Source organism: Drosophila santomea, chromosome 2L (assembly GCF_016746245.2).
Source record: "Drosophila santomea strain STO CAGO 1482 chromosome 2L, Prin_Dsan_1.1, whole genome shotgun sequence".
Classification (NCBI taxonomy): Eukaryota; Metazoa; Arthropoda; class Insecta; order Diptera; family Drosophilidae; genus Drosophila; species Drosophila santomea.
The window spans coordinates 1,026,537-1,053,532 of NC_053016.2; the positions used below are offsets into that span (position 1 = coordinate 1,026,537).

The 26,996-nt window shown below is 46.4% G+C and overlaps 3 protein-coding genes across 4 annotated transcripts in view; 1 reads left to right on the forward strand and 2 right to left on the reverse strand.

Moving 5' to 3' along the window:
• The window catches only part of LOC120443835 (receptor-type tyrosine-protein phosphatase N2), a 39,323-nt gene extending 12,541 nt beyond the window's left edge, over positions 1-26,782 (reverse strand). The window contains exons 1-3 of one of the 2 annotated variants that reach the window (XM_039623192.1): positions 26,538-26,782; positions 25,300-25,519; positions 12,046-12,555 (exon numbers count right to left, since the gene is read on the reverse strand). In XM_039623192.1, the coding sequence (XP_039479126.1) occupies positions 12,046-12,541 (496 nt within the window). In that variant the 5' untranslated portion in view covers positions 12,542-12,555; positions 25,300-25,519; positions 26,538-26,782. Of the gene's footprint in view, positions 1-12,045; positions 12,556-21,239; positions 21,495-25,299; positions 25,520-26,537 lie in introns of those variants that run through there. The other variant, XM_039623191.1, reaches the window with a different exon arrangement.
• Positions 4,311-5,227, reverse strand: LOC120443837 (clumping factor B). The gene has a single exon (XM_039623194.2). It carries the CDS (start codon positions 5,100-5,102, stop codon positions 4,548-4,550), a length of 555 nt encoding a protein of 184 aa, XP_039479128.1. The 5' UTR covers positions 5,103-5,227; the 3' UTR covers positions 4,311-4,547.
• Positions 15,584-16,849, forward strand: LOC120443836 (nascent polypeptide-associated complex subunit alpha). The gene has a single exon (XM_039623193.2). It carries the CDS (start codon positions 15,727-15,729, stop codon positions 16,720-16,722), a length of 996 nt encoding a protein of 331 aa, XP_039479127.1. The 5' UTR covers positions 15,584-15,726; the 3' UTR covers positions 16,723-16,849.
• Positions 26,783-26,996: the final 214 nt, after the last annotated feature.

Consider the following 26,996-nt stretch of genomic DNA (forward strand, 5'->3'; position numbering starts at 1 on the left):
CCACCGGCACACCGCACATAGTTAAGAAGAGGAAGCTCCTTCGGAATTTTCCGCCTGGCCAGGGCTGTTTACTTACGAGACTCGGTGGGTTTTCCAGCTCCTGTTTGCTTTTGGGTCAGGGCATTTAAAAAAGAAAGATTTTCATTTCATAACGACATTTTTCCATTTTTTCTCCCCGTCATCTCGCCACGCATACGCATACAAGCTCACGGACAGGACACGTGTGCCCCGGACAACGTGTGGTATGTGTAATATGTGCGGAGGCGAGCGTTGAACGTGGGGCGTGGAGCGTTGAGAGCTCTGGCGACATCTTTAATGACAATAACGAATGTCCGCACTCTGATTACGTGCGGCATTTACCCCAAGCGGAGGCAGCAAAAAAGTGTGCAAACACACATTTCATGGGGCACTCAAAACTGGACCTTCCACAGCTTTTTCTACACGGAATCTGGACCAAAAGGTATAACAAAGCTGAACTTATGGTAAAAGAAGGCAGCAGAATAATAAATAATCTTTGCATTTAGCACAAGAATATAAACGGAATCTGGATCAAAAGGTATAACAAAGCTGAACTTATGGTAAAAGAAGGCAGCAGAATAATAAATAATCTTTGCATTTAGCACAAGAATATTCGAAACACACTTTACAAGGGTTTGCTCCAAATTTTAGAAGGATACATTTGTATATATTTTCGCTGTATGAAGAAAGGAGCATTTAACATCACCAAGGAGCAAAGCTGATTAGAATTTTAATGGCGCAGCGCACAAAAAGGCCTTAGAATCGAGCCTTGAAATAAAGGGTAATGATGTTTGCCTTCGCATAATACCAATTAACTCGCACACAAAGTTTGATGATTTCCTAAGCTCTGCGACTTGAACGGCTCTCCTCTGAATCAAAATTGAAAGTGAAGTAGTCTCGTAGGATTAAATCCCCGCCGAAATGCCAGTTGAAACCTAATAGCCGAGTCTGCGGCTGCATGGCACAGTAAGCAAAAGCTAACTGGTGCTTAAAACACAATTACAAGGCCTGACAGGATGTTGTTACACACAAAAAAACACGAAAACAAGGCGTATTTCCCTTTGGCTCTTTGGTTGAGCAGAAAAGATGCCTTAAAGTCGCAACACTTTATGCTTTGCGTTGACAGTACGTGTCAATGCTGGGGCGAACAATGCTGGGCACAACTGTCAGGGAGGCAGGCGGCACAAAGAAAATAAATAATAACAAAGGACATTAATCATGACAACGACAAGGCAAAGGACTTTCCCCTGCCTCCTTTCGCAGGAGCACGAAATGGGGGACTTGGTAGGGTGGCATGTGGCATGGTGGCATGGTGGCAGGGTAGCAGTGCCAATGGCAAAGCAAACATGATGCAAGTTGTGTGGAACACACAGCTCGTTAACAAGCACACACACATAGAGACTCACACACACACACTCGTAGCTTGCAGGACCTGCTTATGCATTAAAGTCCTGCTCCTGCTCCTGCTCCTTGCCTACTTGACTTGCTAAGCGTTTAATGCCAGCGCACACATGCGCCACTCGCGCCAAGCAAACAGAATAGCAAACAAATGAAAAGCACCGCGTATGCACTGCCTCCCTATCCCTATCCTTTTCTTTCCCTATCCCCATCCTTATCCTTATTTCCCCCCTCTCCTGCAGCTCAGCTGCAGCTGGAAAGTTGTCGCTGCTTTGGAGCTTTATTAAGTGTAAATAAGCGGCGGCATTTCACAGCAGCTTCGGGTCCTGCAGCCGCATTCCTTTGAGTGGGGCATTCCTTACGGCAGGACCTGCCACACCGCAGCAAAAAAAAAGGCAGCTCTTTAGTGGCACTAAGCTCGTCACACGGAGTGCAAAGTGTTTTTAACCGCAGCTTGTAAAAAATAAGTAACTTAGCAAAAGAGGCTTAAGTTTAAAAATGTAGAGAACGTATAACTTCATTAGGCATTGCAAAGTCAATGCATTCAGATTTTTCCTTTGTTCCAAGACTTTTGACTCACAATGGCAGCTTATTACTTTTGAATGAATGTGCAGATTTGAAAGGACTCCAGATGGAATTTCTTTCGGTGCTTTCTCCTACCAACATGTTGCTGCCACCGAGCTGTTTTTCATTTTCTCTCCGACGCCGGCGGCTTCTTGATTTATGCGAACTCATTTTATTCATAAATTTTAAACACGTTTGACGTCGTTGGCCTGGGGCTATGGAAATCGGGTGCTTTTCCCTCTGGTATGCCAACTGTCTCCGGCTTTTCCCGGGAGCGGGTCGTTGATTTATCTGGCCACATTTCTAAACAAATATTCCCGGTCCTTCCGGACGACCGACGCCAAGTGACCCAGCCAAATTTGGCACGCAATTAGGCGGCTTGGTTTGAATTTTTGGCAGCCACTTTGAACTCCCCCAGTTCGTCATCCCAGCTTCGGGCAGTAATAAATTGAGTGCCACTTCTGGAGAAGCCAGGCCGAGACCAGTGGACAGGGTGAAATAAAGTGCTTGAGCGGCATGGAGATGGAGATCAAACTCAACTCAACTTGCTGGGACTGGGAAAATGTTTATTTGTTTACGGTTCATCAGACAAGAGACTGCTGGATGTCAACACTGTTCAAATATGTGTCAAGTACCTGTCCGAAAACTGTTTGCCTTTCAGATCAGCAAGCTGCTTGTGCCTTTGAGACGCATATGAAATACAAGCCATCAAAATACTGACAGCACTTCAGTCTCCCAAGGGAAGGGACATTTTCGCAGACGCCCCAAAGTATGCAATGAAAAGTGAAGTTTGAGGATAGTCAATGCAAGTATTTGCTGTTGTCAGCGTTTTCAGCTGCAAGGCAATTTGGAAAAGCAGCCTGCGGCAAACAGATAAGAAGCATGCTGCAATAGTTGAAGGATAATAGATTCCTCTGTCTGGAACAGTTAATGCGTTTGCTTAATTCAGCTAAACGAGTCCTTTTTGCTTCAGAAACTTGTCTCTGAGCTGCTGCTTTTCTCCTTCATCATTCGCTGTCTGTGCGGATGACAAATTTCCAATGAAATTCCTAACGAACTCGTTTTTCTCATTTGCATGGCTCTGCTTTGGTCATCTCGTTTGGTTCGGTGCCAAGTTCGAATTACAGCAGTTTTAATTTAAAGTGAAAAACTGGACTCGGCTTCATCTTTGCATGCTAAACATGATTTTTGGCCTGGCAAAAACAGGATCCGTTCATCAATTTGTCATTTCATTCATGAAGTCCTTTGAATCTGGCTGCACTTTGTGAACGATTTATTAGAAATTCCGTTTTGGCAAAGTGACCCGAAGCGAACCTGCACTCTGTCCTTGCCAAGCTGAAATCCATCGAATACGCATTTGGATTGGTATTGAAATTTCAAATAAGATGACTGATTGCTGGCCTCGGGCGCACAGGCACAGGTTGATGGGTTATCCTGTGGCATCCTGTGCCTCGCATCCTGCGGCTTACTGCTCACTGCTCACTGCTCGTTGCAAGTCAGCAGATGCATTCGGGGCAAAACCCCAAGGGGCAACTGCGCGCACTTTACGTGGATTTATGCCAGGTTTGCTGCATCTCAGCGAACTCAAATCTATGCAAATCCATGCCACAAAATATATACAACGCCAACAATCAGTTGACGTAGCAGATACACGATGCGTTGCATTTGATTTAATTAAATGCAAATAAGTTGCGCTCATTGTCGCCGCCACTTTGCGCTTGAATGGATTTAATGTGCAATTACTTTTCCAATTTGCCATAAAAGAGTACACACAAATCGTGATTGCTTATTACGTGGGCCACATTTTTGCGCCATTTCCCGGCCGACGTGACGTGCCCTTCATTTTCCCCCACTTTTCACGTCTCTTGTTCTTTCGCGCTTCTTTGGTTTTCATTAATGTTTAGGCAGCTTTTAATTTGCACTCATTAATGGACAGGGGGAAATCGAAGAAAGGAGCGGCTGATGGCACCGGGAAAACCATGAAAACCATGAAAACCATGAAAACCGGAGAATAGAACTCGCTTATGAATTTCATTAATTTCCGCAGTGTTGTTGCGGCTGTTTTTGTGCTGCTGTTGGGCATGAAAAATTCATTAGATGTTTTGCATAAATTATGGCGGCCCAAAAGTTCAACGAGAATAGGCAGGGCCTCTAAAAAAAACAACAACTGCAAATTATTCCGCAAACTTTCCCCCAAAAACATTTGGCTGACAAAATCGCCCAGTTTATCGTTGAAGTGAAGCCAAACTTAGGTCAAATATTTGACGCCCCAAAAGTTTCCACCTAACAAACCCCCAGCGACCAATTAATGTTGTTCCGAAAACGTCAAATTAAGTATGACCTACTTTTTCCCGTTTATTAATTTAAAATGGGGAAATGCATTAAGGCTGCTACTAGAGGGGTTGCAATGCAGCAAAACAATTTTAAATTGTTTAAAATGATTAAATGGATTTTTAGGTATAAAGTACTACAAAAAGTTAAAGTGCTAATACGAAAAACTCCTTTGGAGAAACCTCTAGCTCCTTGCTTGACCAAATCCAATTGGCTTTTCCCGATCTTGAGCAAATCTACTTGGCGTTTCCCGATGTTGGAGGCACAGAAGAAGCTACCATGCCACCAGCCATGGTCAGTCGCCGCTGGATGCGGGGAGCAGGCTGCCCAGGGGATTGGGGAGGTGGCACGAAAGCCACGGACCGCGATAGTTCAGGCTCGTCCTTGGAGATGGGTTCTTTCGAATTCTTGGTGGCACTCCCTTGGGCATCTCCTGGAGAGGAAGCCTCCTCGACTTCACCGAGTTCTGATTCCGACTCATCACTGCTCTCCTCTGTTTGCTCATCAGAATCCGTAATTGAATCCTCCTCGGAATCGGTATCCGAAACAGAATCTGAATCTGAATCTGAATCTGAGTCGGAATCAGAATCAGTATCTGAATCGGTGTGGAAATCACATATACATTCTCTATAGCTTTCCTCGCTGCCATAGATTTTGGCATTCATATACTCCTGGACTAACTTGCGCTGCTCCTTCATCGGCATGCTCTGCTGCTGTGACTTATCGATCACCTGATTGACCAAATCTTCCAAGGTCGCAGGACTCTGATCTTTAGACTTCTTGCTGCTCATCTTGAATTTCTCCTTAGCTCCTTAAAAAGTTTGGTTTTCTTTCACTTGAAATTTTGTATGCACGTATAATTTTTTTGTATTTTCTAAAACTAGTTCCGTGTCGCACGAGCAGCAGGGAAATAATGGAGCTGGGTGCTTATTGAAGTTTTAACTTGTCTAGAACCGGCCTTCTCTGTTTATAAATATAGCTTTCTGAATTGTATACCATTCCAGTAAGCGCCCTAATGAAGAAATATCTCATTTTTGACCCTAATTTGTTTGGCCCACCACCTAAATCAATTACAGTGGCGCCACAAATTGTGTGCCACGCAGGTGGGGCACTTTAATTGCGCGGTCTCCGGGAGATAAATCAAATCATTAGTTCACAGGTCACTCGAGTGGGTGGTGAATGGTGGGTGTTGGTGGGTGGGTCAAAGGGGCGCGTGTGTTAATGCCAAATTAGAGACGCCCAATGGAGCGTGATTACAGCAGGCCAAACATCGCAATAGGAACACATAAATACACATTATCCTTGAAACAGGGGGGCAAAACGCTTGTTTGCTTATGCGTGGCGCATAAAATCCAGTTCTTATTAAATTTCCGCACGCCTGCACATGTCCTGCTCCCAGATTCCCAGATACCCAGACTCCCTGATTCCCTGATTCCCCGATTTCTGGGTGGCATAACCATCCAAACCCATCGCATCCCATCCAATCCTAGACTGGCAATTGGGAGCAGCTGTTGGGCTGTTCCCTGGCTTTTGGCCCAATGAATTTTGCATGTTCTTGTCGGCCCATCCAGGAACGCATGTTTTTATGTTTTTTATCCTCACACTAGCAGCACTTCCTCGACTTCGGTTTCCCTGGGGAAGAGGCACTTCTTGGTTACACCTCCAACTCGAAGGCGAGGTAAACAATATGAACATTATATTAACATTTATTTGCGTTCGCCAAAGGTTTCCCTGTTTCGCCCGCTTTGTGGCAAATAAATACATTTACATACATTACGCAGCACACGAGTGCTTTCTGTGTAGTTTTCCCAGCTCTCTAGTTGCCATTAAAATACACTAATAGTCCGCTGCCAAGGGCGACCTATGAAAAAAAGGCACATAAAATGAGTTTGCGAGCCCCGAAAATGGGAACTTCAAAAGGCAAGCCAAAAAAAAGTGCCAACAAAGTAATTGCAGGGATTTGCCTTGCGGCCTAGACCATTTTCCATTTCCCATTTTCCTCCCATATATGTACGAGTATGTGTGCGATTTTCCGGGGAAATGGAACGAGGAAGTAGCAACCAGTTGCCGCGCCATTTTCCCATTGGGTTTGGCTGCTTTTTTCGAATATGCCACAATGTACAAGTGTAACTGCTGTGCACGGCTGTCCTTCGAGCAATTTTACGCATATTTGCACTTAAATATAACATCTCCTGGTATGCAAACATATATATACAAGCATATATATGTATATATGTGACTGGGCAGAGTTGTAACGTCCAGATATTTACGATGGCACGTTAATTTTTATGACATTTCCTCGCTGGCAACTCGCTTGCCCCTCAAAGTGGCCGCCAGACAGCGATTCCGACTCCGATTCCTCTTCCGATGGCCATTATGTCGGGTTTACGAACGGATATATATCTCAAAAGGCTAATAAACCTATTAAATTTGGTGATAAATGCCCGAGAGCAGCCTCAGAAACCTGCTCACATTTTACTCATATCTGCACATTAAATATTTTGTGGTCCTTCATTTAATGCGCACATGAAGCCAAGTTACGATCAATTGGCAAGTCAGCTCTTAAGATATTCGATTCTTTATATCCTATCTGAACCTGCATTTAGTCTTCGTTTAATGAGTAGCAGTTAGTCGGATCGATCTGCAATTGTATTCTTATCTTTTGTTGCCAGGGCATAGGACTCTCACATGCCTGCATTTAAACGATGATTGCGGTTATTATTCATTAGCCGCCTTTGTCAGTTTCCATCTGGCCTTTTCCCAGGCTGCTCCTGATTATCTGCGATTTTTCCTGCCAATCGCTGAGCGAGGGAGGGGCGGAGAGGGGGAGGAGTAGTGTCTGCCACGGTTCATTGGCCATTCAATATCTTTTTTCCGCTCGATTGCCAATCTCTGGGAAAGCACGGGGTGGAGCTGACCTGACCTCCGACCCCTTGTTTGTGTCCAGGTGACCAGATGGCCAGGTGGGCGGCATCTTGAGAAGGGGCGTGACCGTGGCGAATATCCTCGGATGATGTGTGTGTGTGAGTGGCCATTGTTTCATTTTATCTCTTAATTACATCTCCATCTGGGCATTGAAAGCCTTCGGCTCGGAAAGTTTAATTAACTCGGCAGTACCTCTTGTTGTTGGCCAACTCTTGTTGGCCATTTTGAGTGGCGATGTGTGTCAGTTGCCAGTGCTCCCAGTACCGATACTAGGCACACTTTTGTGTGCCACATAATTGAATGGCCACTAAAGTCTACTAAATATGACAGAGTCGAGTGTGGCCCGGCACACATGGCCGCAAATTCATTAATTTCAGAAATGTTGCAGAGAGTGCAACCGATAAGGCCATCAAACCGCACACATGTGAATACGTGGATGCGGGCACAAAGGAAATATTATTTATGTGGCTTGCCATTTGCACGGAATTATCAATAACTTTGTTTCGCAGCTCTACACCAATTTAATTTCCCCACAAATTCAGCATCATCGTTCGACTGCAATAGAAATACTTGCTTTTCAATTTTCTACCTTGAATTTCATGTTGATTTAATTTTTAATAAAGATGCCTGAGATGCGTGTCGCATCTTGTGTAAATAAACCAAATGCCTTAAATAATAAAGAAGCTGGAATAGTGTTATTTGCCTTATTCATCGCATAAAGTATTCATGGCTCCAACTTATTTGGTTATTTTGAAAGTATTTAAGCCACTCAAAGAGCAGGCATTTTACTTTCAATTTCTGTCCAATTTCAGCAACCGAATCACAGGCAAATCCCTCGCAACTAACTGCTTTCCACTTAGCACAACTTAATCCCCTGAACGGAAACTCAAACTGAAAACTGGGATAAAGCGTCCGTAGTCCTGCGAGGACAATGGCAAATGAGGGGAGTGGGGAGAGGGGAGAGGGGAAAGGCACTACATACGAGTATATGCCACATTCTATGTACGCTGGTTGGTGCAAAGTGCGTTGTGGGCCTGTCGGCAGTAATTGCGGCGCTTAGAAGGACGGACATTCAGGGATTAGCTGCAGATGCAACTGCATTTTCTGAGGCATTTTCAGAGGCATTTTCCAGTGCTTTCCGGTGCCGGGTTTCCCTTCCATTTCCCCCCCCCCCCCCCCAATTTCCCGTGCCAAAGGGGGGAAGGGGAAAATAACTCGTAAAAACATGTGCATCCTCCGAGGCGCAAGGATATCGCCTTCAGAGAACGCCTTTCTTTGGCTGAAGGCATTCTTTTCGGTTCACTGTTCACTGTTCCCTGTTTACTGATACTCGTACTCGATTATGTCGGCAATATGTTTGCGTTAACAAAGCCCCACCCCGAGAATATCCTTGCAGCAGACAGCAATTTGTTCCAAACGACTTGGCGAGGCGCAAATTAAGTGCATTTTCATTAGTTGCAAGTTGTTTGCCATTTGAGAAATTAAATTGCCGTTGCAGCGTCAAGGAGCTGCAATCGGAGGCGCCTCAACAGCTCCACAGCAATTATTTTTCCAGCTCACTATCAACTATCCACTGGATAGCTGAATAGCTAGATAGCTGGATAGCACCATAATCTTCATCATCGCCATGGTCATGATCATAGGAAGCACTCGACGCAGTCATCCAACCTTTATGAATTTCGCCCATGTGCAAAGTTATTTGCCAGTAAAAAACAGGAGCAGGCGAACCGAACCTTGCTCCACTTTAAACTGGAAGGGACATGCAAATGCTTTCTGGGATGGAGGGCGAAAAATACGGAATGCCAAGGGAGATTTTTTGGTTTAAGCCGAGGGGGAAAGAATGCATGAGTACGCCCACCTGTCGGACCGAAAAGTCCACAGTCATGTTTTTGTTTCATAGACTTCGGGGGCCAGCAAGTTTCAGCAGGAAAAGTTTGATGAAAAACAAAGAGGTGAGAAACAAGCAGTGAATGTTGAATTTAAGGCCAGCTTTAAAGTTTAGAAGTGGCCCCATCAATATGCCAGCCGATAATTCCTCTTTCAGGGGATAGCAAATGCAATTTGCACGGCTCTTTGCAAATTGCTGCACTAATTCAATATGGGAAAATCGAAATTTACAGCTGGGCTACAAATACTGGGTATAGTGCCGAAATCGAGGTATATATAACTGCGAACAACTGCGGTTTTGTGTGCCAGATCGACCGCAGAGAATGATGTAAAGCGGCAGCCAGCGGTTCACCGCATTCCATTTGGCCGAGAATAGAATTTAAAAGAGTCACCACGGCGTATACGCAATGTGAAGCAAGTCTGTTCCAGTTTTCAGCTTCCAGTTTCTACATGGAAATTGCATTAGCGGTGCATCCGTTTGAAAAGTTTTCCATGCAGCGGCGGTGGGCAGCTAATTAATAATGCATTCGCATCTGATTTGGAAATGTGAAAATGTGAAAATGCGAAAATGCTCAAATTGTAAAATCCAATTTCGATGCAATGCAAAAAAGGGGGCCACAAAGTTGGCCTTTACATTTGGCCTGGATTTGGCTTCGCTTTCTGCGTGCAGATTGAACTGCATTTCATTAAGTGCACAGAGAATGCGAAATATGAAAACTATCTGGCGCTGCAGCAAACTCTGCGCAGCGAGTGCAAATATTGGTTTTTCAAATGAAATGAATAAATGCAGAAAAAGTTGCTCAGCTCAACTCAACTCAACTCAGTTCAGTTCAGTTCAGCTCCTCCCCCGCCGTTTGCTGTCAGTTAAATGAAGTTGTTTTTGCAATCCCCCTGCTTGGCTGGCTAAGGTCAATGTGTTAGACACTGTTGCATGCAACAGGGAGTCCTCGAGGGGCACCTACTCCTACTCCACCTTCTGCTCTCGTTGCAGCTGGAAGAATGCAGGACGAGGAGGGGGAGTAGCTGCTGTTAATTAAATTTTATTGTGCAGCCATCAAAAGTTGCACACCACAAGGGGATGGAGTGGCAGGGCCACCGTGAAATATGGCGAGCAAGGAGCAGCAGGAGCTAATGATGATGTTGCTCGTTGCCAGTTGCTAATTTATACACACACCCCCGACCATGTGGAGGAGCAGTCAGCTGCACAGCCAGGACATTTATCTGTTTGTGTATCTGTGTGTATGTGTATGTTGGACAAGGGTGTGTACACATGTGCACCTGCGGCTGCAACAGCAGCAGTGGCAACAACAGCAGCAGCAGCAGGAATCAATAAATCCCAGGACCCAGCCCAGATCCTGTTGATTCTTGCGCAATTCTGTGCTGAAATGCATGGGCGGAGCTCCTGGTTAACTTTGCATGTGGGCTGACGTGGATGCAACGACAAGAGCTGCAAATCTGCATGCCCCACACAGGCAGCAACTGGTTGTCATGGCAACAGCAGCAGCAGCAACAGCAGCAGGAGTCGAGATGCTCGGCAGGATACGAGCTGTGAGTCCTGCAGCCATGCCATCATCCTGCTCCTTCCTGAGCGGCCATGAATGCGAAAGGAACTGGAGGAGATGCGCCTGATAAGCTGCAAAATGGTTGGCTCCGAGTTTGGGAAAACCAAACTGACAGCTTGCGGTGGATAATTTATGCTCGGCTGATATCATTATGGGAATTAAATGCTCCAAATGCCAGCTGGATTGGCTAAATGGCAAGCATACCGTCAATCTGATTAAGAGTGGAAAATCCCGCAAAAGAAGCCATGAAAATGGTGAAGATAGTTGCGTTTTAATAAGTTCGCAGGAGGAATGAAAAGAATTTATGAGCTAATCTAAAAGAAATTAGCACTGGCAGTAGACAAATATATGCGTTGAAATAGAAAACAAATGCATTTTAAATATTCATGAGACTTGAATGTTTTTCGATCGAATGTGCAAATAGTTTTGAATGTTTTATGGGCAATGCAAGCCATTGGGGTGTGAATTAAGTGCAACTTTTATGGGGCAGTTAAAAATCACTGAAACATCAATAAATATACATTTTGATTGCTAAATTCGAGCACTTCAGTAGAAATACTATGTATATTCAATTGAACAGAGGTGTTCCAGTTTCGGGGCCAAAATCAAATCAAGAATCAAATGCATTCACACACAACTGGAATGACCTACACCCGTAAGTGGCCCAAACGATGTTGCCAACATTTGAGGGCCTGTTGCACATGATAGTTTCCAGTCAGCTTTCGCCTCACTTCCGGCCGTAGAGAGCGTTTCCTGGCCCGAATTACAGCGGCAGCAACAGCAGTTGGCCAATGCAGTTGCAGGATTCCTCGTCCTGGCCAATTGGATTATGCGTGGTGCGGACTAAACTAGTTAAAAACATATTTGCACAGCTCCCAGCACTTGCTGACATGGACATGGGCCACATCTTGTCGTCCGGGGAGCTAAAACTGGCTAAAAGCCATGTTTTGCTACTGCTGCGTGTGCGGTGCAGTGCGCCAAAGTTTTAATTAAACGGGTTTATGTTTTGGCCGCAACACACACAGAAAGTTAACACACGAGGCGTGCTGCGTCCTGTGGGAAATCGAAGGACAACAGGGACTAATTGCGTTTGTGGCACGCCTGTCATCGACTCTTTGAACTCTGATGGTAGTAAATTAGATTGCGCCAAACTAACTGCAAAACTTATTAGTTTTGGACTTCAACACCTCTAAACTTGCTACAAAATCAATGCAAGACAGGTAGCTAAGCGGAAGCTTTTGAAAATCCGTCTAGAGGTAAAAGGAATCATATGGTTAATTGGCTTTTAGAAGGGAACTAGGTACCTCTGCTTTCCACTTGTGTTAGATACATATCTGCTTATTTCAAAAGGAACACTCACCAACATTGCCCTCCGCTTGAGCAAGATCTCCATGCGTGGCGAGCAGCAGGATCAGCAGGAGGACTCCGAATTGCAGTAGCTTCGCCGGACGACTCAGCGCGTCCAGGCTGCAGCAGAGCAGACCGCCGCCCCCCGCCCCGCAGCCGCGCACCTCGCGCCGCCGGGCGCCCTCGCTGATCAGTAGACGACCGCGGGCGGCGGACGGCAGCGTCGGCGGCACCTTGCGCTGGTGGTGCAGTAGCTCGTGCTGGCGCGGTGCCTGGCTGCGCTGGTGATGCACTGGCTCCTGCGGATCCTGCTCCTGCTCCTGATCCTCCTGCTGCTGTTGGTGATGCTGGTGCTGGTGACTAGACCAGGACTGCTGACATGCCCCCGTCGCCGTCGCCGACTCCTGGTGCTGCCCGGCGGCTCCGGCTGCTCCTCGTGCTCTCTGGTGCTTCGGCTCTTCAGTTGTGGTGCATGGATGTTGCTGCCGTTGTTGTACATTGCTTGCCATGATAATCGGCACACCTGCAAGAGGGAAAGCCAATTGATTAGCACTCAAAGGAACCAATTACCAACTATAAGTTAACTAAGGTGTTGCCATACTGTTAATTCTGTATAAATATGTTAATTAATGCAACTATTTTGAGCCCCCAAGGCCAGATTTCATTTCATGATAAACAATGCTTCCATTTTCAATTAGTTTTTTAGGGAAATGAATGCCATATCCCCATACAAATTTATGCAGGAATGTGCACTAATGACCTCCTGGTGCTCCGCCAAGTGGGCGGTACTCCGAAGTACATGCAGCCCACGTGATTCGGGTGCTCCTCATTGTTGTTACCGGAAATTAGCAATGTATATTCGGTGGTGCTGCCTCGGCTGCCTCTTTGGGGAAATTGCATTTTATTGTGCCAGGGACAACTTTTCGCTTTTCCGGCATTTCCATATTTCATATTTTCACACAATGCGCACAAAGGGAAGCCTTGGAGGAGCTGCCTTGGAGGGAGATTCCGGGTGAAGTGGGGTGGTTCCTGGCTGGAATCTCTGCTGGCTGAGCACATTTGTCGCGCTGCAGTTTCCGGTTTTTTAGTTTCTCCTCCTTTGTGGTGGCCTCCGGTGCTCCTTGCTCCTTGTTCCTTGCTTAGCGAGTATTTCCTGCTCCTTATCCCTGGATATGGTAATAAATGCCAGACTTCGCTTAGCCCTCGGCAGTCGGCTGGGGAAATTGATTTTCCTTGCCGCTCCAGCGGCTCCCAATTCCAATGATGGGCAGGTGGTTGGGGTTTAAGGGGTTCTTGGTTATAAGTTCTGGGTTCTGGGTTGTTGGTTATAAGTTCTGGGTTCTGGATATCGTCTGGGTGGGTCATTTGGCGATAAGCGCGTCAGCCCCGCTCAAGGCTGACATATTTTGAAAGAGGATGACGGCGAAGTTTACTTCCTTCTGAAGGCGGAGCCATAGCGCCTGCCAAATGGGATTCCAGCTCATCAAGAGCAGCAACAGGGATGTGGCATTCCAGAAATGTCAAATTATCAAGCGAATCAGGTAGCAAATGAAATGACCTTGTCAACGGCCCACAAATTGGGTTTCTACTTTATTGGCAGTGCCACTGAAAACAGTAAAGTTTATTTTCTATCCACAGTTCTGCTGCCACATCAATATGTAATTTGCAGACTCACCAAAAACAGCACAATCTACTTTTCATAAATAGTTGCCCGAGTAAAGTTTGCCGACTCACTCACAGCAAAGGAATTAGGCCAAAGAAGCATCAATCAGCGATGAAATTCATTAGCGGCTAAAGGGGACTCTTGTGCAGACACAATATACATACATAAATGTCTTGGCCAAGATCTCAATTACGGCAACATCTTTGGCTATAACATGTCTGCGACATGGTAATATGATTTCAATCATTTCTCGCAACTGGCATGATTAATGCGTTACAGATTTCTGCCCTCCAGAAAGCAGCTTCCCTGTGACCTCGTCGCCTCCTCGTTGTGGATGAGAATGAATGAAGAGCTCGTCCTGGTGGGCCTCGGAATTGGGTTCATTTTTCATGCGCAGGCCGTGGCAGCAGAAACTAAACTTCGAGGCTAAGACTAAGCCCCAATAAGTTGGATGGGCCCAGATGACACCGCAGCATATGGGCCGGATAATTAATCATGGGACGAACGTGCCAGCACGGCCAAAAACTTTTCACCCCTTCTCTTGGCCTTCAAGCTCCAAGTCCTGGCCAAGTCCTGGCCAAGTCCTGGGCAAACTCAACTTAACCCAAGCACATTCAATCGAATCGACCGAGAAGTTAAAAGCGAGGCTTTGAGTGAAGACAATGCTGCTGGCCAAAGGGAATATCTGATTAGTTCGCCTCTCGAATTTAATTACGGTGACAGGGCAGATGCATCCTCCGTCTCCTGCCCTCCACGTCCTCCTGCTTCTGCTCCTGCTCCTGCTGCTGCTCTGCTGAATAATTTACGCAACTCAATTAGGCGTTGACCCCACGATAAAGTTTAATAATTGCAGGTGCTGGCCGCCCTTCCTTCGCGCGCACTTTAATTAAAAGAACCGAGCAATTAAAAACGCATCATCAGACTGAGAGCAACTGGTAAAAAAAAACAATACATACTCCCAACTACCACATACCTGCTATTTCACTTAACGTTCGTACATGCAAAGTGCTGTACATATTTTGGTTTAGCTTATAAAAAGTGTACATATTAACAAAATCATAAATCATAAAATGGGGCATATATATGGTATATAATATATGTATTTTATGCTTCACTAGTATTGTGAAGCAATGTAATTTCTTTTCCTTTCCAACAACAAAGTGTTCACTCCGCACACACAGGACACGAAACAGGATCAACCACCTGATACTTGGTACCTGAACTGGGCAAATCGGGAGCCGGAACAGCAACCACAGGGGAAGCCACATGTGCAACCGCGTTTGCTCCACCACGTCGTGTTTGTGGAGCTGCTCCGCTTTGGAGGCGGACAAACCGCGACCACGACAGCAATTAAAACGGAGGAAGCAGCTTCAGCTGGGTCTCTGGGTATTTTCCGGGCAGCCCGAGTTTTCCCTTGCTTCTCTGGCGTTGAAAACCACTGCGCTTTTCATTTCCTCGGCACTTTTCAACTGGCCTTGTCAGCCGAAAATATTCCATTCCACTGGCACGTCTCTGCAATGGATTGATTTGCAATCATCAATTTCAATTGAATTTGCGTGGCGCAGCAGCGAAACTTTTATAAGCGCCAAGTAAAGTGCAAATTTTGGGAGGCAGCTGCCATTCTCGTTTGAATGAAACGCACATTTTTCAGAGCAGCGCTGCCAACTTCTTTAATCAGTTCAGGCTTGCACTGGGGAATATCGATAACGATAGGTCAGGTTCGAGTTGCAAAGTTCTAATTGTATAAACTTGTAAACTTTGTAAAATTATAAATTATTATTATTTATTCAGCTGGCTGCAGCATGTAAAAGTGAAGCTTTTGATATGAAAATACCCCCCAAAAAGTGAAGCGACGTGTGAAGCAGCCTTTTTCGAAGTGGTTATCGTTGCGTGTAGAGCAGCCCCAGCTGTCAATCGACTGGAAGTTTCACCACTGGTATTTCCTGTCTCTCCACCACAGTCACTTCCTGCTAATCTTTTGGCGAACTTGAGCTCGCAAATACCTCAAATAAATATTCATAATTCCTCGACATGGGTAAGAAACAGAAGATGAAGAAGGCGCAGATGGCGACCGCCGCCGCGAAGCTGGAGAAGGAGGTGGCCACCAAGGAAAAGTCCATCGAAGACGCCACTCCGGCAGCATGTTGCAGTGGCAAGAAGAAGAAGGAAACGCAACGAAAAGACGCAGCGAAAGGAGTTCAGATGGAGCTCGCCCAGCTGGAAGACGCCGTGGATGCCCAGAAGAAGGCTCCTCCAGGCTTCAGCGGTGCCAAGGGCAAGCCCCACATCATGGGTCACATGGACCCGGCGTACCGCAACAAGATCAAGAAGCTGATGAGCCTGGCCCAGCATCTGCCGCCCAATGTGTTCGATCTGCAGAGTCAGCAGAAGGAGAAGCGCACCTCCGCCGAGGACTCCAGCGCGGATGAGGATGACCGGAGCACGGACAGCGATGACGCACCCGATCTGGTGGAAGCGGATCTAAAGGCGGCCGAACCGGAGGACCTGGGCCAACTCGGATCGCTGGCCGTGCGACCCGGCGATGGACCAAAGCATTCGCGGGGCGAGAAGAAGGCGCGCCGGATTCTCATGAAGCTGGACCTGAAGCCCGTCGAGAACGTGGTCCGCGTGACCATGAAGAAGAGCAAGAACCTCCTGTTGTACATCAATCAGCCGGACGTCTTCCGAGTGGCGCACTCGCAGACGTACATCTTCTTCGGCGAGATCGGCGTGGAGGACATCAGCAGCTCGGCAGCCGCCAAGGCGGCCGAGCGATTCCGCGACCCCTCGCCTACTGGGGGCCAGGATGATAAGGCGGATGTGAAAGCTCCTGGCGGGCCGTCCGTGGCCGACGAAGAGGACGAGGACGATGGCGACGACGTGGACGTGGACGACCAGGGCTTGGACGTGAAGGACATCGAACTGGTGCAGATGCAGGCCGCGTGCTCGCGCAAAAAGGCCATCCAGGCGCTGCTGAAGAACGACAACGATGTGGTCAACGCCATCATGGCCCTAACTGTGGGCTAGGTCGCTCTGTTGGCTCCTTTACATCTAACTTCATTTCAACATTCAGTAGCTTAGTTTCGAAACGAAAAATACTTTGAAATACCTTTTCCACTTCATTGTAATTAAATGCTTACATTCAAATCGTAAACTTTCTTGTTGCTTTTATTTATACAATTCCATGTAATCAAAGAATCTTGAATGTAATGAAATAGGAAATGTAACCTATTTGATTTTCCGGATGTGAAAAAACCAAGACTTGCTTAACAAGAATAGCCACTTCCGGTGCCAATTGAATCCGCACTTAAACAGATGCGACGTATTTCCTGTTTTTTGAAAATGTGTTCACTTCAAGCGGAAGTATCCCTCGTAGAGTGAAATTACTATTTCAATTTTCTAATGAATTTAGGTTTTCCCGTTTCCATCTTGGCAGAGTGATGGCATTTTGCGAAGGGCAAAGAACGCATTAAGTTCGCGTATGCGAAGCTGAGCCATTTTCATCATCCTTGCTCCTCCATCCGCGCTAGACTTTGGCAATTTTCCTTTCAGGTACCATCATTCGTGGACATTTTCTCTGTGGCGGAAACTTAATCGCTTCTTTCTTTGTGCCGCTGACGCTGCACTCTTGTTTACTCTGCACTTAGTTTCAGCCATTTGGCCAAGTCCCTCGGCACTCGACTTTTCCATTTTTCGCTGGCGCATTTCTGACGACGCTTCCCTTTCAGGCGGGGATTCCCAGGTGAGACAGGTGACGTGGCTGCTGGTGACGTGGCTACGCGGACAGTTCACTCAATTAAATGGCTCGACTCTGTCGCTTTTCTGGCCCCAAAAGCCACCTAATGAATAGCTCCGGCTCTAAGTGAATTTTATTTAATTTTCAGCTTTCGTCAGCAGCGTCAGCAGCCGTAAAAAAGGCTTTAGTTTTGCATTGTGGGCGCTCAGCAGTCCGTGTGGCTGCGCACGTGCCCGCTTTTCCGCCGGAAAAGTGGAAATGGAAACTTTGTAGGTGGGCTCCTCCTTCTTCGCTCCGTATATCCTTCATGTAGTGCGAGTGGAAAGTGGCCGCGCGTGTCGGCTGCGAATGGAAAGTTTTTGGGGCTTCGCTCCCTTTCCCTGGAACTTTCTGCGCCGGAAATTGATTAAGTTGGCTGCCTTTAATCAGCGGAATTGAAGATGCTGCCGAAATACAAATCAGTTGACAGTCGGCAGTCGTACTGCGCAATTTACTGCCCAATCCAAATGGCACTTTGAAGTACTTTCCGCGTCGCCAATTTCCTCTCCTTGCTGACCAAATCCCGGAAAATGCGGCAACAACTTCGAAAGTTGTTAAAAGCCTAATGACATCATTCAGTCCAGCACCTTCTCGAAATTAACTATTACAATACAAAATTAAATTTGCAATATATTTTAGGTCAGTCACTGTCCCAATTAAATCGTAGCCATTGTATCCACTTGGTCTTAAGAGTTTAACATCTTTTCTTTTGTGTAGACTTTAGGGCTTTCTTTATCCGAATGCCACCTTGTGCTCCTGTTGTACAAGAATTTTCTTGGGCATGAAATGCTCTGGTTTTCCACTGGCTTTTCCTGGCCGCTTATAAACTTTCCCTTCTGGTTTTGCGGCCAACGTTTGGCCTACTGCCCGTTCGCTTGAGAAGTTTTCCTTTTCGTGGTTACTCATTCACTTTCAACTTGATTTGGGTTTCGCATTTCGGTGCGCATTTCTTGACCAAAATCTGCAGGATTTGTCTTCGTCCTCGTGTCCTTCCGCCTGTCCGCATCCGTCTGGCCATGTTAGTCGAAGGACTCGGATGGGCGATTCCCCTTGGCAGCGTTCACTTGGGCTCCTCTGTTCATCTCTGTTCAGTTCATCACTTTGGGCGAGCAGTGTAGCCGCACATACTGCTGAGCTAATCATGACGCTTCAGCTTTTCCATATTCATCTCCACTTTACTAGGTGAAATGGGGAATCCCTTAATCCCGCCCAGACCCCTCGACTTGGCTTGGAGTGTCGGCAAGCTTTTTGCCATTTGATTTGACGCCACTGTTTGCCATCGGATGGGCAAAGTGGGTTTGGCTTCAAGAAGCTGCCAGGTGTGTGTGTTTGCCTGCACTTTGGAGCTCTTCGGGCTCCTTGGGGCTCTTTTATTGTGAGTATCGAGGACCTGGGCACCAAATGGAGAAGGGGCAGCGCGTGGAAGCGACTTCCTGGCAGGTGAAGGTGATTTAAGGCTCGACAGGCTCACATTTCCCGGCCTTTGTGTAATTGATGCACGGCAGCAGCTAAAGGATAACAAATCGCTTTCATCCTGGCTCCGCTTCCGGGCGAGCACAATGTGTACAATACGCCTGCAAAGCCGTCTGCAAATACACAATCCATAATTCCTTTTTTGGCCAGCACAGCGTGAAAGGGATTTCCGGCGAAGAGGACTCTTCAGCGCAAAAAGGACCTTTCCGTGCAAAAAGCCAAAAGCAATTAGATAAACTTGCCAGCTGGATTCGGCAATTGAAAGTGGGCGAGAGTGGAAAATGTGGAAAACTGCGGACCAGCTGGTGGGCGTGGCAGGACAATTATGAGAGCGAAGGTTCGGATAATTCAGCAATTTGGTCGGGTTAGGGGAATCAGCGCGGAATTATCCTCCTAAGTGCCATGAATTATGACTTGGCTCTTAAGCGAATAAATTATTTTTGCGGGACCTCTTCCTTCTGCGCCAAATACTCAGGATGGCTCAAAACGATTGGACATTAGATTAGTCAAATGATTAGGAATGGAATTTATTTCCAATTCTGTTGCTTCCGACTGTATGAACAGTTCAATTGCTATCTGCAAACAGTATCCTTTGCCCAAAACCTTAAATGGATATTCTATCTCACATTCATCTTGATTATTTAAGCTGCTTTTATTATGCATCTTTATTGTTTAAGCTGCTTTGTGGTGCTTATTTGTTGCAACCTTCAAATCGCTTGTTTTCATGTGGGAAAATTGCCTTTCCTTTGCCAAATTGTTTTATATTTCAACCCGAAAAGTTTTGGCATTCTGCAGTATGGCCCTTTGAGCATGGCAGCAATTATAAGCTGCCTAGGGAATATTCAAGGAATTTGGTGGTGCAGAGTGCAAGGGACCCCTAGAAAGCTTCTTATGTTGCAGGACGAATATATGAATATATACTGCCATATATTCGCAGGATTCTCCCCTGCATACTGAAAAACGGTCGCAGTTAATAACCATTTCCGTTTGCTGGATTTCATGTGCCATATTTTATTCAGAGTGCGCTTCATAAATGCAGCTGGTGAAAGGAGAGCAAAGGCCACGGATAATGAACACCAGTCAGCTCCGGGTACAGAATTTCCAGCGAACTGAACTGATAATGTTGTTAGAGTGCACACACACACACACATGCATGATGTGGTGGGGATTTAAGGGGTTTTGGGGGGTTTAAGGCGTTTAAGGGGTTGGGAAATCAATTTCGGGGAAAACAAATTGCGCAGCTTGTACTGAAAGCTCAGCGAAAATAATACTGCTGCAGTTTCCGCTTAGGGGAAGTACGCTTTTCACTGCTTATCTGCCCTTTTAGCGGGAAAACTATCGTTAATGGGAAACTGATAGCAGCAGCTTTCCGCACTCGCGATAAGTAATGTTTCCTAATTGACTTTTTATCACGTTTCCCGACACCTGATACGTGAGCTCACTTCCCTTTCGCCGCGCCATTTCACAATAATTTGTGAAATGTCCGCGATTTTGCGATTTCGTGACATTCATCATGGCAGCAAGTGAGCCATCCACCTGGATTCATTTGCATTTTTGCATTTTTTCCATTTTATAATTGAATTTATGTAAGCAATATGCCTGTCTTCCCACGAATTAAAATCGCAAAATCCCGCTGCATCGATGCGACTTTCCGGCCGAGTGGATTGCCCACTTTTCCGGATCAGGATTATTTATTTTCTTGCTCGCTACCTGTCGCATTTACTTAAATACATTTAAACGAAAGCCTACGACCTGCATCATTTCAAGTAATGTTTACTCGCTCAACGAAAATAAAACGTCAATTTAATTGCGGTGCGCCGCTCTGAAATATTGGATTGTGTCAGCTGCGGAAAATCAAACATGGCGTACAGTTAATCTCACTGCCAAGAAAATTCCATGTTCCTAATGGATGGCGAAAAAATGTCACATGTTAAAGGAAAATAGGTACTGTAACATGTGCAATGTATTGGTCTAATTTCTTTTAAATTAAATTTCTTTTAAATTGTTTACTTTCTTACCAGCATGTATCTTGAAAAGTAAACGTTTTAGCTCTGAATTTATCCCCAGTTTGAGTTTCACAAATGTTTAAATTTCGCAAAGCAGCAACATTTTTCGTTATTTAAATATTTCGAGTTGCACACCTTTTTACAAGAAGTTCTTTCAAATACCAGTATGATTACCACGCAAGACCTGCATTTGGCTAGCGAGTAACTGTGGTGCCTCCACAAAGGCTCCTACCTCAGGTCCATGCCCATGCCCATCATGGGTATTCAACCCCACTCCCCGAAAGACTCACCCCAAGAAGTGCCGACGGCTGCCATCGATGCTGGGTGCCATATGTTAGGCTTAGGCGCTTATCGCACCAGGAGCAGAACTTGGGCCACTGTCACTGCCACTTGCCACTTGCCACTTGCCACTTCGCACTTGGCACTGGCACTCGTCCTCGGGCGCTGAAGTAGCTGGCGCAGAACACTGGCTGGGACTCCACCGCCTACGTGAGGTAGGCGGGCGCCTTCTTATTTAACCGCTCAACACTTGGTCGCTCCGCTCCCCAGGTTGAACTGAACGGCGTCGATGGATCCAGCCGTCCGTGGAGCACGGAGCATCAGGTAGCGCCCGAGTGGAGCCGACTTTGGCCACCCGAAGCCACTTTCCAGCTGCCCTTCCAGCTGCCTGGGGAAGTCGTGGAAAGCTCGTTGGAGCTTTTGCTGTTGCTTCGCCAGCTGCTGCTTTTCCCATTTCCCACCCTCTCGCTTTTCCGCCTTTCCCGCATTTCCACTGTCGCACGGCAGCCCCTGTTGCTCCGATGGGAGCGCTACGCCCACGCAGGGAGCTTTTCCGCGATGAGCTTTTCCCGAAGGCGGCGCCTACGTTTCAAGGAACTCGGGATGGGATGGGAGTTGGCTGCTCGGAAAGCAACTTGCTCCTTCTGCCCTGCTGCCTCCTCTGGGGACCTACAAGTTCGGCAGCCCAAAATAGCAACAGCGCGAAAGTTCTAAAAGCCTCTCCTACCCGCCTAAACAGTACAGTAAAGCCTCACAAGCATGGTTTTTTCTGGGAAAGGAAATCTTTCTAGGCATTTCAAAAAAGCATTCATAGATCTTCGAATTAAAAAGCAGCTGCTTTTGGAAAGTAACTGAAGTAAAGTAACTACTAGCGCCTTTCACTCTAGCGAACTTCCACTGTGCCCGCCGAATTTCCTTTCATTTTCGTTTGCCAGCGATTTCCATCTTCAGTGTGTCTTTCTACTTTCTATATTCCAACTGCTGAGCTAAGTGCCAAGTCAGATTCTGGAGCTCCGCTCACGACCAGCCGCAACTGCCCCGCGAAATTGTGTCGAAAATGTTATGGCTTGATATATCTGCTTGGGCTATTTTTAGCATTGGGTATGGGGGTGGGGGTGCTTGTAGCCAGGGTTGCCACTGCCACCATTGATTTTTCTCACTGTTTTCGTTTTTCCTGCTCCTCCTGCCGCCTGTTTTTCCGGGCTTTTTTGGCTCTCGCCTGACGCAGCGCCTTTTATGAATGAACTTGGCTCACATAAGCATTTGTTATAGCTCCCGCCCGCAAAAAAAGAGGGGCGTTGCACCCTTCGGCGGGCGGGGAGGGGGGTCAAACGGGGGGCAACCCTAATGAACGCGCTTTCAATGTCACCAAACTGCTTGCAATCCCATCAAGTAAATGGATTGCCTTGTCGTAGACGACATAGTCCGTAGGTTCTGTAATACAGACATTTGTCCATATGACGCCATTGTGTCCTGGCTTACTTCTCGTATCCTTAGCCTGATGTCATGGATGTGTACGTGTGTACGTGTGTGTGTGTGCGTTTGGCAAGGATATTGTTTAACTGGGGCTCTCTGCTACGTTGGCGTATGGAATTATGATTAATATTTGCTCAGTTTAAAATTAATTGCGTTCAGCGATTGCCCTGACAGCCGTTGTTAACCCGAACCCACACCCACGTCCACGTCCACACCCACTCTAATCTTGCCACTTTTTCAGCCATTTGTAATCCCATGGAGGAGAGTGCCTGAGGTCAGGTTATCGTGGGGCTAAGAAGGACCTGGTCGCGATTGCACGCCGTTTCCCTGAATGATTACGTGGGGCAAGGTCGACCAACTAATTAAACTGCGTACGGTAATTTATTTATATAAAAAGGTACAGCTAATCTACGATTCCTTTGATGATTCTCCCCCGGCGCCGATGGAGCTTGTTTGCAATTAAAAGGGATACATATACAAGATATCCAGTATTAATTCATATAATTTTATACATAACTCACAAGGCAGATTGCGTTGGAATTCGATTAAAAGATGGCTGCCTTCTCATATGGGAAAATTAAAAGGAAAATCCAGTCCTAGATAGGCAACCTTTATGTTTAAAGCCACTTGAAATTTATTAAATGTATTTAACGAAATAAGTTAAAGCGGCTCTGCTATTTCATGCTGTTTTTTATTCCTTGACAAAGTTAAAGTTCACGAAATCCCATGATTGTCAATCTCGTAAAAGGTTCAGAGTCAATTTTAATTTGCAATATATCCCCCAGAGCCGCCTGCCAAAGGTAAAGGGAAAATTTAATATTCTGGGCCAAGTTAAAGCCAATTTAATTCACTTTCGGCCTCCATCAATCTTTGTTATGTCCACAGAGGAGAAACTTGTTTGCTTATTTGTGCGGCGAGCACAGCGTGAAAATATTTGTGCAATTGCTAGACTTCTTCTTCTTTTAGGGGCCATCAAAATATAATGTCGAATTCACGCATGTTTAACTGCCATGGCTATGAATCGTATCTGTATCTCTGTTGGTTTAGTATTAAAACTAAAGTGCGTCGTAAGTTGTCCTTTTAGGATGGCCACCGTATTTTGGTTTCGGTGGCGGATGAGCGCGCTTTTATGTCAGCCGTTATGAATGCCCATTTCATAAGCCGCCGACTTGTTTATGTTTACGCGAAAATATTTTCGTTTCATTTTTAGTACGGCTCCATGAGCCCCTCGAACTGCCACGCCCCCGCTTCTGGTTGTTGACGCAGCCCTTAATCAAACAGCGGTCTTTGTGCGACACTTACGTATAGTCAATGTCCAATGTCCGATATCCAATGTACAATGTACAATGTCCAATGTCCAATGTCCGTGGTGAGCCAGGGCTATATTTAACGCACTTGTGGCTTGTGGCCCCTGGACCACGACCTCATCTTCCATGTTTTTCCTCCTACAGCTCGCGTATGCCAGCGGCCATGTCAACGGCAACGACATTCAATCAATCGCCACGAAGCCGACACAAAGCCCACGCCCAGCAGGTCCCCGTGCTTGATGAATGAGTCAGTGGATCCGGCGAGTCCTATTCCCAGAGTGACGGCCATGGCAACGCCAGCTGCAAACCCAATCGAGTCACATGTCCTGCCGCCTGAGAGGCACAACAACAAGTGGTGGCCCTGCACTGAATGCCCGAGCAAACAAAATCATAAAGGGATTGCACGGCCATCGCAGAGCGCCACATCAAATGGGGGGGATGGGATCCGTGAATGGGTCACCACCTCTTTTCCGTGACATTATTAGGCCAGCTTTCCGCTGGTCTGCTGGTGGGATTGTGTGTTTGTGGGTGTGAAATTACCATTCAAGCTCTTTGTCTCAGCTTAACGAGGTGCCTTGAATTATAATTCAGTTGGCCAGACCATAATAGCCAAGATATGCTCACCTGCAGTCAAATATATCTTGTTCACAATTGCCCAATTACGTGAAAGTAAGTGAATTGAAATGGAGACATTCCCTATACCGACACTTATTTCATTTTCATGTCAGCTGGCCGAATATGACCTTTTCATTGGTCATTTAAGCTATTTTGCTCTTTGTAATGGGTGCAGAGTATCAGCAGTCAAATATCGCGTATACGCAAATTACGTATACGTATGAAGCAAATGCTTATAAAGAAAAATGTAGACTTGGAACTCCGCGTACGTCAAACAATATTTTCATTGATATTAATACAGTTTGCTTGTAACGTACACCACGTGGAATTACTTAAGGACATTGCAATATTAATACGACTTTCATTACTTGGATTGCCTCAGAAATCGATTGGCTTCTTGACGTTTTATCAATACGCCAAGCGTATTCCTTAATTAAATATTAAGAGTGACCCCCATTAAGGAATTTTGCAATCAAGAAGCACGCGCCATTAATTGTTTTCCGTTGCACGACCGTTGCCTATATTGCGGGGCAAGTTTACCAGGTGCGAAGGCAAGGGAAGGGGCAGGGGAAATGGGTGCACGCACCTGTTGCGAAAAGGTCATATCCAATAGCCTTAGCTGGCTACCCAATAGCGCACCAGATCACCCCGACTATAAATGGCTGTGACTTACCTCAGTTTGACATTTATGGCGTGGCTCATGTATTTGTTTACTTCATATTCAGCGCAAACGAACGAAGACATGCAAATTGAGGTGCTGATGTGCCGATGTGCGGTGATTATAGCTCCTGATATTAGTTGTGTCCTTTTCTCGTGTCCTGACTCCTGTGCCGCTCCCCAGTTGCTCCCCAGTTGGTCTCCAGTTGCTGTTGCTTGTACCGCTGCCGTTGCTCCTAGATCGTATAAATTTCGATTAATTTCGCCCGTGTGTACATAACGTGTACATATATGTGTATGTTCTATATGTGTATATAGTGGCTTTCGTTAGCAGCACTTCTTTTTGACGCAAACAACGTCAGCGACTGACGACAGCAGCCTGAAGCCGAAAGCCATAAGCCACAAGCCAGGCGATTCGAAGACGCTAAAGAGAGTTTGGCCCAGAAGAGAGCGAGCTTCCAAGAGCACCGGCTGTTTTCTGCCTGTGTGGGTGTCTGGTCGCCGTGTGTGCGGGCGTGGGTGAGAGTGTGTGTGTGCGATGTGTGTGTGTGTCTCTGTGAGCCTGTGTGGGTGGTTTGCAGGTGCTCGCAGGCGCACGGATGACGTGCGATATTATTTGTGGGCACTGGCGTCTAATTGCCGCCTCGCTGTTGATATTGGCCCACATGTTTCAATTTCTTGGCCATACAAAGCGAAAAGCGGGCCACATTATTTAGCCTACGCCTCTTTGGGCCGCGACGCGAAGCGACTGCGCAACTGGCCATTTAACTACGCAATAAGCTGCGACACACACTCTCAGGAAAAGGCACCGTGTCCTCTGGATTTTTTTGGCTTTCCGGGCCCAAAGTCGCCGTGTTTTTGGTCGCTGGCTAATTGTGGGCGCGTGCACAAAACACGCAGAACAGAAATAGCCAGGAAAGGCCAAGGGAAACGGTGGAAAACCGAGGGAAATGGCTCGGTTGCGAAAACACTGGTGGCATATGGCTGGCTGACATTTTGTGTAGCATACTTCTGGGCTGTCACTTCAAATGTTCTTTTACACTCACACACACACACACTGCCGCACTTTCACACGCACACAGTCGCACAAGCAAGCGTTGGGTGAAGTTCAGTGTCAAATTTTTCGTTTCGCTTTCAGCCACAAAAATAAAACACACACGAGCTTTTCGGGCGCCATATTCCACAGACTTGGCTCGCTTTTTTATCGGTGAAAAGTGTTATTTAATATAATAACAGCAACTAAAGCCTCCTTACTGTTGGTTATCCTTATTTCACTATTTTTCGTGCTGCCCAAGTCCTTGCTGCTGCTGCTGCTCTTTTCTGGCTTTTCGCTCGCGTTGACCGTCAGCCGAAGGACTGCCTGTCCTACTGAAGCGCCGTTCCTCGGCAGCCCTGCCTCGTAGTCGCTCTCGTGGACTCGCTGTACAGTGTGCCCTCACCCACACACACACGCACCCGAAATTCCTACGCATTTCGCTGTAGGTTAGGCACACGCACCATTAAGATAAAGCTCCACTCAAGCTTTTGGCCATGCTTTTATTGGCCCACAGATGCGGCCGAAATTCAAGCGCTCGACTGGGAAAATTTTTGGGTGTAATCCTTGTTTAGAAAGTTGTTACTATTCCTATGATTTTAAAGCTACTTACGATACAAATATAAATCTATTAGTCCACGATGTTAGCATCTATAAATACTTATTTGCAATCTACGCTT